General features: G+C 42.1%; 1 protein-coding gene across 1 annotated transcript in view; it reads right to left on the bottom strand.

Annotated features, from left to right (window-relative positions):
* The window catches only part of LOC142396532 (vertebrate ancient opsin-like), a 36462-nt gene that overhangs the window by 13273 nt on the left and 10772 nt on the right, over window positions 1–12417 (bottom strand). The window contains exon 2 of the mRNA XM_075479379.1: window positions 7601–7926. Within this exon, the coding sequence (XP_075335494.1) occupies window positions 7601–7926 (326 nt within the window). The remainder of the gene's footprint in view (window positions 1–7600; window positions 7927–12417) is intronic.

Here is a 12417-nt window from a genome sequence, read left to right as displayed (position 1 = left end):
CATGAAAGAAAAAAATGATCTACGTGGCAACATATATAAGCCTTATTCCAAAAAAACGAGGACACTGTAAAATGTAAATAAAAACAGAATGAAGCTATTTGCACGTCACAAACCTGTTTTATTTATTCACGTCAGAACACAGATACGGCTGAATATCCGTAAAGTGAGGCGTTTTCACTATTTCCGATTATCTTCTTTTTTTTTTATATATATATATTTTTGGGGCTTTTTATTCCTTTAATGATAAGGACAGTTGGAGAGAGACAGGAAGCAGGGGGCAGAGAGAGGGGGAAGACATGCAGAAAAGGGCCGTCCAGCGCGAGACGCGAACTGGGGCCCGCTGCAGCGAGGACTGTAGCCTCTGTACAAGGGGCGGCTGCTTAACCCACTACGCCACCGACCGCCCCAATATTAGATTATTTTGAATTTGACAGCGACAGCAAATCAAAAATAGTTAGGACAGGGCAACAAAAAGGCTCCATCCTAACTGAAAATAAGTGTTGCACCCAATAAGGGCAATTGGCGATAACAGGTCAAAAAAACATTTGGGCAGAAAAAAAACACTTTTGAATGTTGAAAACACTAGAGAGGCAGTCTCTCAGAAGGAAAGATGGGTGGGGTTTCAGTTTTGTAGCCTGCAAAAATCGTTTGAGAAATTTTGAAAAACAATATTCCTCAGTGTAAAATGCAAAGACTTTGAGTAATCCATCATCTACAGAAGGTAATGTTCTAAAATGATTCCGAGAACCTGGAGACATCTTTGAGCACAGTTCACTGCGGCCTCTACCAATGCAGGTTAAAACTATCATGAAAAGAAGATCCAAGGCTTATTATCAGCGCTCGGTTAGAAAAACTGTACTTCTGATGGTATGGAGATGCATTGCTACCTAAAGCACCATCAACGTGCGCCTCTGTGAGGGGCACGATCAGTGCAGAAAGACAATTATAGGTTTTAAAACAACATCTGCTCCCATCCAGATGACTCTCAGGGAAGGCCTTGTATGTTTCAGCTGATATAGGACTGTAGCTGTCCTATATCAGACATGAATGGGACAACATTCCTCTCCCAAAGGTCCAACAACTAGTCTCCTCAGTTCCCAGATGTTTACAGACTGCTGTTAAAAGAAGAGGAGATACGCAGTGGTATACATGGCACTTTTGTTTTTTAGACATGTGGCTGCCATCAAATCCAAGATGAGCTGATATTTTCAGTGAACTGCTAATATGGCTACTCCAGCTTCCTCCCACTGTCCAAAAAAACATGCATGTTAGGTTAATTGGTGTCTCTAAAATTGTCCTTAGGAGTGAGTGTGAGCGTGTGTGGTTGTCTGTCTCTGTGTGGCCCTGTGATGGATTGGCGGCCTGTCCAGGGTGTACCCTGCCTCTCGCCCGATGACCGCTGGGACAGGCTCCAGCCCCCCCTTGATCCGACCGACGGATTCAGCGGGTATAGAAAATGGATGGATGGATGGTAATATGGCATATTTTCAATACATGTTTTCTAATTTCTATTGTGAATAAAATGTTGGCTCATGCGCTTTGCAAATCATAGCAATTTGAACATTGCATGTCCAATTTTGACCCAGTACCAGATTTATAAACCCTTACGCCTATGATTCAATTCCTTTTTTGTCCCAGATGTTCAACCAATATTACGGTGAAATTCACGTGTGCTATAGTTGGAAACATGAAAACATCTGACTTCTGGCTGTGTACATTTTTGCGTCTATGAACCTGCAACAAACTAGAGAGTCGAGGAACCGGCTTGTGTAAAAAGGTGTTATACAGACAGTAAAGTTAAAGCAAAGTTTGGTGCCAGTTTTTCACATAAAAGGTTGGTACAAATAATCTCCTTTGATACCCATATCTCTACAGGAATGTAGCATGTGAGTTTATGTTGGCTACTACGAAGGGAAAGAATTAAAGTATTAAACATTGGATAAATCCATGCAATAAAACACTGAAATCATCTGATCCTGGTTAGATTACAGAGACATTAACATATTTGATATTCTTTATCTTCATAACTCCTCTCTGTGGTCTGTTGATGCACATCTGTTTCCCCCCCAAATGCCTTTCTGTTTTTCACCGATTTCTTTGCCTGAGGAAAACGATTGTGCAAGCTGAACTTATTCGTTTCTTCTTGAAACACTGGCCATGCAACTGGAGTTTTTTTTTTTTTGCATCTGATCTTATTCTGTACCAACTGAAAAACTTAAGCTTAACAAAGCAACATGACAGCCAATGTTATCCTGAATTATTTTCAGGTGCAGTTCGGCTGCTTGCTGTTAATTCTTTCTGATATTTACGTTCTATTTAGGGACTTCAAGAAAAGGAAATTAGTTCAAGAGAAATGGCAGCACAAGTGTAATAGACATTACGTTTTCCACTTCATTCTGAATCACCAGCCTGCATGACAAGTATATCCTCTTCAATTAGATCTCATTGTTTACAAGCTGGCCGTGGACGTTGGCAGATCTGCTTTCACAGAGGGTGAAACCACGCTGCGAGATGTGCAAAATCCGATCCACTTTGTTATCCAATGTGACATAACTGAACAGATGGTTCAAAGGGAAATCCAACAAATGTAATGTAACTGAACCGAAACCACTTCATCTAATGCGATCCACAAAGAGGTCACGACAGCTATAGGACACTTTGTAAAAGCTGCTTATTGATACCAAGGGGTCAGTTAGAGGTCCAAAAGTGCTTTTGCAACAATGGATTTAAAAAAAAAAACAAGAAGACAGCTGAGCGGTTTAGGGTTTGTCTAAGGCGTAATGCAGTGGTAATCCCTTGTCCCGCTACTTTCCACTGCTCTCTGAAAGGAATCACGGGGAGTTCACACAGCTTTCAATTACTTAAGAGTAAAGTCGCTTGTTAAAACTCTATAAAAACTACCATGAATACTATGAATGCACTGGTACAAGAAAAGAAAAAAAAAAGTATCAAAAAGTTCAGCTCGTTAATCTCCTCTTGTCCGTGTAACTGGAACCAGATAAACCGTTTGGACGGAATCATTTTTCTTGTGTTCAGTGCAGTTGTTTTGTACGCTATGACTTCAGTTTCTTGCATCTAAAAGTCATTCAGAGCGTCAGCTTCCATCATTCAATCCCTATTTGTCTTGTTAACCGTGGCTGATAAGAGCAACAACCCTCTGTGCAGCATTTTAATGCTGGTTTCCCCACAGCAGGAGCTGTGCAGGAACAGCGGTCTCCTCAGGGTCCTAGAAATACTCTTTTAATGATGCACCACAAAAAAGTTTAAAAAACATAAGCCAAACTTCGAATTGTCGTTTGTGTGGCTGCGCTTCAGCATGAGCTTTGTTTAAGTGTCTCTTTTGATGAGCTGTGGCCTGGAATTGTTTTTTAACAATTTATAATGATTAAGAATGTTGCTATTTTCACGGTAAGGTCATGCTGACCTATAAAAGTCTTCTGCTTTCGACTCCTCGGGGATTCCAACCTGGTGTGTCAAAACATGCCAGACTTTTATAGGTCAGCATGACCATGCGGTGAAAAGAAAGACTTTTCAAACTGTTTTCAACAAGAGTGCCTTAAAGGGATACGCCACCCCCAGGACAAATTAAGTGTATCCCCGCATTCCCGAGACATAAATAAGTGTGTGGGAGCGTTTTCCTGGCGACCCAGGCATTGTCCGAATCTCACAGCACTGACCACTGCTTGGTTTCGCGTAATACCTCCATGCTTGCGTCGCCGATCGAAATATTTCGCCCAACGTGAATTAATTTACTTGATTTACCTTCTAATTACTGTGTGAGTGGTGTACTTTCACATTGAGTGCAAATGACTGTGTAAATCAACACGGAAGGCTTGGTTTGCTCATGTCGGTTTGGGAACTAGTTTCCGGTGCGGACAACACAGCCGACGCACACTCCCCGCTACGTCATTGGGAATCCCCACCCCCGACTTCCTCAAACAAACCAGCGTGAAGCAGCCAGGGACAACCCAGACAACCGTGGCTAACTAGCTAGAGTATTGGTGTGGTTTGAATCAGTGTGGTTACTACGGTAGTTGTTTGAGTTCACTGAGAAAAATGGTGAATACGTGCATAGCAAGGGGCTGTCAGAACATGCAGAAGAGACACCAAACGACAATGTTCCACAGAATTCCGAAGGATGAGCAAAGAAGAAGACTTTGGCTGGCTGCCCTCGGAATTCCTGAGACAACACCGGTGGAAAAAATAAACCAATACCGTGTTTGCGAGGAGCATTTCAAGCCAGAAGACTATGACCAAAAAATGACCCACGCTTCGCAAAGGATGGTGCTAAGACTGAAACATACAGCTGTCCCATCTGTGTTCGAAACAGAGGTTGAGCGAAGTAATATTTCGATCGGCGACGCAAGCATGGAGGTATTACGCGAAACCAAGCAGTGGTCAGTGCTGTGAGATTCGGACAATGCCTGGGTCGCCAGGAAAACGCTCCCACACACTTATTTATGTCTCGGGAATGCGGGGATACACTTAATTTGGCCTGGGGTGGCGTATCCCTTTAAGCTTTATTGTATTTCAAGTCTACATCACAAACTTATTTCAGTGAGTTATTTTGCACAATTTTGTACGAATGCTTTTACTTTAGGGATATTGCTTTGACTTTTATGTCTGATATTTACGGTGGCCCTGAAGTGCAAATCACAACGGCAAAAGAGAAAACACAACAACATTTTAACCAAAACGGAAAAGGTAGGTACCCTCGGGCCACATGACTTGTTGCTGATTGGACTGGTGGTGGTCTGTCCTTTGAACCGGACTATGGTTTACATGTTTTCAAAATATGAGCGATGCAAGTGACGATCTTCAATTTGGAACTTCATACCAATATTGTTCCATATGTAGTATCTATGTGGGGGAAAATTAGACAAAATTAGTTTGTAGATCAATGACCAAGAAAGAAGTATCTATTTATGAAAGAAGGATAGTTTTGAGGGGATTTTTTTCAACATTATAATTACAAAGTAATTACAAAGAAATTTAGGCCTCCTAATTTAGAGAAAATACAATTTGGTATGAAGTTCCAAATTGGTTAATGTCGTTGTGTTTTTCTCTTTTGACATTGTGATTTGCACTTCAGGGCCACCGTAGATATTTACAATTGATGTATGTAGCCAGTATGCTCCTGGACCAAACTTAATTGTTGCTGCGCTTGAAATTTAATTGGTGTCACATCATCCCGTCGTGTCATCTGTCAGCCTGTCTCACATCTGTCAGCCTGTCTCACATCTGTCAGCCAGTGAGGTGTCTTGAGATAAATGGGGCGCTCCAGAACAGACAGGTTTTCGGCTGTGTTTTAGTTTTTCTAACTATTCCGCTACATGAACCATGACGTAATCAGCACACTCTGTAATCCAGGTCGCTTACATTATGGTACTTTTTTTTTTCCCAAAGCAGTGCAATATACATTTATGGCTTTCCAGCAAAACGGGGAAGCTCCCATAAACTACATACAGCAGTTACATCTGTCCAGAGACAGGGAGAGTGTGCCTCAATTGTTTAATCGAGATGAATGAAACCCGTAAGATTTAACGGTAAATTGAATGTTATACAGTAAATGTTCGATATACAGAACTGAATGTGCCAGCCACACTAAAATGAACCACAACTAGAATGTGACCTGAGGGGCTTTTCAGCCAAAAGAAAATCTGTTTGGCAGAGCCTTCATCTAACAGACTTCTCTACCGTAGAACAAGCTCTCAGTTTGAGCTCAGGAGGGAGGCTCACTCTCTTATCTTTTTTGATAAAGCTCACAGTAAGGGCTGGTGCAAGGGATCCTTGAACCTTCCCTTCAATTGCAAAAGGCCGAGGCTGCAGCGTTTTTACGTTTTCTGACAGGTACGAACAGAATTTACGAGTGATCCAGAGCTGTCGTAGGGGTTTTGTTAAATCAAGTTTGCTTGACTAATGGATTGTATTAATTTGAAGCAATCATAAATAAATATATACATTATCCCCATAATTATGCTGACATTATTCTGTTTGACTTAATGATGCACTAATTGAAGGTTAATTTGACTCTGGATATAACAAGGTCAATAAGAAGTGACCTGCTACTTTTGGATGCCTTAGCGTAGGGGTGTCAAACTGATCCATGAAAGGGCCGTGTGGGTGCAGGTTTTTGTTCCAACCCTGCAACAGCACAGTTGACTTGTTTCATTCAATCAACAGAACTGTCTGCACTGAAGGTCTTACCAGTTCAGTTGATTGAAGGAAACAAGTCAGCTGTGCTGTTGCAAGGTTGAAACAAAAACCTGTACCCACACGGCCCTCAGGCTCTTGGAAGAGAGCGTGTGTTCCGAGACCGTGTAGATATCCTTGTGGAGACAGACGAATGGCTGACATTGCGATTTAGATTGCCAAGGACTGTGCTGCTGCAAATATGCAGCTTTCTAGAGCCACAACTCCAGAGAGAAACACGACGATCAAATCCAATTCCACCACACGTCCAGGTCCTCACCACCCTTGGATTTTTGGCCACGGGAACCACGGGGAGGGAACTGCTCCATAGCCCAGAGAAGGCATGCCAGATTATTCTGACCCCTCTCATGGACCATCCCATCAAAGTGCCATTGTGATGAGGCAACAACTGCTTTAATTGTAGTCATCGAGCGCCTGGCCATGGCAAGACGTTTTTTTAAGCCATTTTCATATCAAAACTCAGAGCCCGTAAAGTTGTTATTTTTGCGCCTCAATGTCATTCTCATGACTCAACACTCAACACTTCCTGGCACAGCAGAGAGGAAGCGTAGCCTTATATGGTATTATTTTGGGCGTGGAGTATGCAAATTTATTATCCTTGTGCACGTGCACTTAAATACACACGGGTGAGATTCATCATTTACACAGGTCGTTTTCACACTTTTTCCGAAGTTAAGAGCGTTTGTTGAATCTGACGAGGCGTGTTCGTACGAGACCTTCGTACGAAAAAAGTGAGAGAAATTTAGAATAAAAATACAAACATTTTCTTGAAATGTGTTTCTGAACAGGATTACCAACCATGCCTTTAACTGCGACATACAACAGACTCTAGTTTGATCAGAGACTATTTTCCCCCGTGGGCGTAAAAACAACGTACCTGAAGCAGCACCGAACCTTTTGCCCCCACTGTTACGCTTTCTTATTCTCAGACACACAGAAATAGTTTGAAAAACTCACAGACTGCAATTTAATGGGCGTGGGGTGCTAAACGTAATACACTGATGTCCAACGTACAAAAGAAAAATTCATGCACAAAAATTATGAATTCAAGAGCGTGGTTTATAAACCAGTCAGCATTGCGGAACTATGCAATGCAAATATGGCAACTGTTCATTTTAGATGGAGGGGGAAGTTTCTGAGCGAAGTGTTGGCGAAGAGCTATGGCAAATGAGAACCCTTTTTACCTTAAAACCGAACATCCTTCAGTTGTAAATGACAGTTATGCTGTTCTTTGTGAAGAAAAACCACAAACTTTTGTGCTGTATTTTGAACTCAAACGGTAGAGGATCAATCTTAGCAGAAGGTCCTTTGCCTCCCAACTCTTAACAGGAATTCAGCATGAATAGTCAAAGACACGCACACACACAAGGACTTGGTGTGACTCTACCTGTTTGACTGCCCAAAGCAGCCGGCTATAGCAGTAGATCATCACCAGCACGGGCAGACCCAGGCAGAAAATGAAGAGGCAGATTATGTAGGCGTGCGACTGAGCGGTGTTAGCCGTCCAGGAGACAGAGCAGCTTGTTCCTGCCCCCTCTATGCCATAGCTGCTCCAACCCAATAGGGGGGGCACTGTCCAGAGCAAGGAGTAGAGCCAAGAGCCCCCAACAGCCAGCAGGGGCCTCCGATAGTCTAACCCACGCTTGTTGTATACAGTCAGAGTGCTGTAGCGGTCGTAGGAGAGGATCACCAGAGAGATCAGTGACACAATACCTGAAAGAGACAGAGAGGTGGAGGGGTGATATAGTCCTGGTGGGCAGCAGTGCAGTGCAGTGCTCACCAGATAACATAATCAAGACAATACATCAAATTTAAAATAAAATTTTGATATCTTTTTAAGTTTAAAATGATGATAGTTCTTGGAATAAAATCTGAATCTCCACTAACTTCTCGTTGTAGCCGCACATTGGCTGGTCTGTCATTGTATCGTCATAACAAAGAAGTTTTTAAACCATAGATGTGACAGGACCATGAAATTAGAGAGAGAGAGAGAGAAAAGGACAACTGGGAGAAATCGTATCAAAATGCTAAGAAATGATTTTGGGACAAACCAAGCAAAACACAGACAACATGAATCAGCATGCTGGACTGCATCACTGAACTTGATGAACTCCCTTTAATCACATTCCTGCAGACTGCAGAGGATGTTTTAAGATTGAGTGGACGCACCTTAAGTGAGTTTAAAAGTTACGAATCCCCAGAAGCCTACAGACAATTTGACAGTAAGTGTGTGAAAGATCTGCTAATTCACAAGCTGGTGTTGTGAACCAGCAACCCCACTCACCTAATTGTAGCTGGGATAGGCTCCTGCCCCTAGCTACACTCAATAGCATACAGTGGATATGAAAAATTAATGGCAAACAATAAAGTAAAAATGGGCAATAACTGCATCTCCACTGGCCTTGTCGTGGCAGCGCACGAGCCATTGGGATACATGGTCTTCATTGTCTTTGTCCTAATTTGCTTCATCAGCTACACGTGTGCCGGGAGACCACCACGCTTTCTGCTCCTCACTATGCGTCTTAACCTAATATGTTTAGTTGTCAGTATATACAGTGGCCCCGCAGAGGGTAAGCAAAACAAATTGAAGCACCAGCAGTTGATTGTGTGAAATTGTAATATTTATGACTTGACTGCATTGGCAGCTGGAACTCCTCGACAACATGTCGAATGAGTCAGCTGTCTGGTGAAAAATCTACAACAGTGTGGCCCGCCTGCTGCAGATCACTCGTCTAGTGTGACCCCACTAGGACTTTAAACCTCCTAATCAATTTAGCCAATAATCCGATCCTTTCAGTGCCATGTAACCCCACTGGGTGAGAAAAATACAACAAGCCATTAACATTGGAAATCTTGTTGTGTGAACTCGGCTGCAGTGCGTTGAATCTAAAGTAAAATCTGCAGTCAGTCGGGCTTTAGACCTTGATTATCCCACTGGGTGACTAAACAGACAACACCACTCAACCATCAGCTGACTCCTTCATTTATAGCACTTCTTTGACGCATACCAATGCCTTTACAGCTGCTTCACTTAGTGATTGTTCACTGAGCAATTAATTACATTTGGTTCATCATTGCCACATGTAGGCACTTATCTGCTGCAGCATTCATCTCGAACTCCCTGTTCTAAAATAGGAACTCTGCCTTTACGGTTGTTCTGTGTAAATTAAAAAGCAACAGTAGGACTGTTGGTTTAGAAGACGTGCCTATTTATTTATTTAGTTATACATTCATCCAACATAAATTTTGAAAAATGTAATTAATGTTATTTTCTGGCCTGTCAACCTGCGGCGTAAATCATCAATCAACAGACAAGAGCATCATGAAATCAGATAAAAGCAACAAGCAATAGTTTCAATCAATCAGTCACGATATTAATACTAACAAAAACCTTCCAGTAAATGTGCAAGCTCATACAAATTTGCAGAAGCCTCCAAAGAGCATGGGAAGAAAAGCGGAAGCCGAAGATAAGGCTGTACACTGACAGTGTGCACAAGTCCTGACCCACACATCCAGTGCTCAGAACTTTCATGAGACTCTGGGAGAAAAAAACGCTTCCAGAATTGTGGCCAGGTTATTCAAAGCCCAATGTTGGCATTTCATTCAGCCTTGAATCACAAGTCAAAAACAGACAACACACGTGAGAAAAAAAAAAAGCTCCCAAACGACAGTGAAACGCATGCTGATCAAATCACAGACTGCATTAATTCATGTAGGCTAAATGTCAGCGTATGTGGCACATATTAAAACAGCCTGAAGAGGTTTCCACGGTACAGGCTACATATAATCCGAATCTCTGAGATGAAATTTCTGCCTTTCCTAAAGAGCTTTACCAGAGCCCGAAAGCCATTATAGTTGGTGTATTTCACAATAAGTAAGTAGATAGTCCCCCCCCCCGGTGGCAGTGGTTGTTGTCCTGATAATATTAATTTCAGTTAAGCTCACTGGTAGTATCAGTGTTTGTGTTTTACGTCATGTGTTCAGTCTGTTTTGCTTCAGCGGGGCAGTATTTTTCCTTTTAACAGAATCCTCTGCTTTCTTTATCTGTGGCTGATTGAAGCTACAAATCCCCCTGCAGCATGTCACTGGTTTCCACAAAGCGCACACATGAAGCAGCCGTCACCACGGGGTCCTAGTACCAGTTTTCCTTTCTTCCAAATGCAACATCGACCATGCTTTTCTTCGTTTAAAATGAGCCAGAATGGAGCCAACTGACAATTAACAGAAGTCACAACACGTATTGTCGAGCATCAGTGCTCACCGAGGCAGCCCTGGCTATGTTCCAATCTCCTCTTTTTTTTTTATAACACCTGTTGCCTTGTTCCTCTGTGAAGTGTTGGCCTTTCTTATGCTCTTCTGTTATATCACCTGCAATTGAGCACAAGATCTATAGAAAACGAGGAGAGACTGCTCAATATATAACAAAACCGGGCAAAGGCGGAAGTCTTATTGCAACACAGCGTGGCTCGGAAAACTCTCGCTGTGTGACAGCACCAGCCACTGAACCACCCTGCTGCCCCACTTGTTCAAATAATCCTTGACAATTAAACCCATACCAGACAGACATGATGTCACCCTGGGTTAATCTTCACATAGCTGCATCTGTGATCAGACAACAGCAGTGATGAAGTGAATACTCGCAGTTCATTAACACGGCAGACACTCTTTAAGAATTGGTGCAACACTTAGTGAAACCACATGGCCCGTCATTATCACATTGCAACGTGGCATTGTACAGCAGACGAGAACGGAAAAAGGCATTAAGCTGCTAAAGTAGGTATCTAATCTTTATAATTCGATTAAATTGAAAGGATGCTTGATCTTTCATGTTAATACGATGCTTGTGCGGCAAGCCTGAAGTAAGCAAAGCCGACAGACAATAAAAAGCGCACTTGTCCCAATAATGCAGTAGCGGTCGTCCCATTTTCCTCGTTTCCATGTTTTTTAATTATTTCAATTAATACTAAGAGGGAGCGATACGGCAAGCCACGGAGAAAAAAAACATCTTTAATTGGAGAGAAGAAGAAAAAAAAAAGATTTGCTCAGAGCAGATTCCACTCAGCAGGTGGTCAGTCGATTTCCACTTCCCTGAGGATTATCATAGCTAGACTGGGGGAAATGAAGAACTATAACCTCATTAAAAATGATGAAATAAGGTGGGAGTATACATTTATAGTTCTGTGACAACGTGTTGACATCTTGTGTGATGTACTTATGCCCAAAAGGCATAAAGTTAAAGATCAAACACTTTTTTTTAATGTATCTTAAACAGGATTAGCATTTTTTGTAGGTCTGTAGATCAGAATCTTCTGATGGCGCCACGCACGCGTTTCCGGACCAGAGGAGACCGATCCTTCCAGGCTGTTGCTCCCAGGCTTTGGAACGATCTTCCTCGCTCTCTCTGCGCTCCATGGAGTCTGTTGACGCCTTCAAAAGGCAACTTAAGACCTTTTTATTTATTCAGGTTTTTTCTTAATTTTCTTAACTTTCTTAATTTTCTTAATTGTCTTGGGCTGCTATGATTGTCACTGAGTTGCTTTGGCCTTTTTAAACTTATACTTTTATGTACTTCTTAACTGTGATTTTTCTATTGTACCTGTAAAGCGCTTTGTGACCCTGGTCTGTGAAAGGCGCTGTACAAATAAAAATTACTTACTTACTTACGTGAGTGTGGGTTGTAGTGTAAAAGCGCTATGAGAGGTCAACAGGACTAGAAAAAGTGCTGTATAAGTACAAACCAGTTACCATTTACCACAGTTGGTAAGAATACCAATAGCTACAGCGCTATATCTTCAAACAACCGGTGAGTTATCTGATACTCTATTAAAGTTGAAAATGTTTGAATATTCAAACTTTTAAATAACCGATGCCAACAAAGCAGGAGAAGCAAGTCTATATGAGGATAAACTTTGTCTTTGTGGGAAGATTGTGAAAGCATGTAAACATGCTTGATGCGTTTTTTTTGGGGGGTGGGGTAGTTCAAAGGTCTGATGAAGTTAGAATAGAATTTTTTGGCGGACAAGAGCAAAGATTGAAGAAAAAAATTAAATGAACATCTCTCTATCCTGAGCTCACTGGTGGACTTGTCGTGTGTGGGACTTGGGGTTTGCAGCCATTGTCAGGCTGTTAGATTAAGGAATAGCTTCAAATTCCTCCTAAACACACCTCAAAAGCCACAAGCTCAGGAACTGCAAGCTCACAGTC

This window comes from Odontesthes bonariensis, chromosome 12 (assembly GCF_027942865.1).
Source record: "Odontesthes bonariensis isolate fOdoBon6 chromosome 12, fOdoBon6.hap1, whole genome shotgun sequence".
In the NCBI taxonomy this organism is placed as follows: Eukaryota; Metazoa; Chordata; class Actinopteri; order Atheriniformes; family Atherinopsidae; genus Odontesthes; species Odontesthes bonariensis.
Note: the sequence above shows the minus strand (reverse complement) of the source record. Positions and strands in the feature narration are given on the sequence as shown.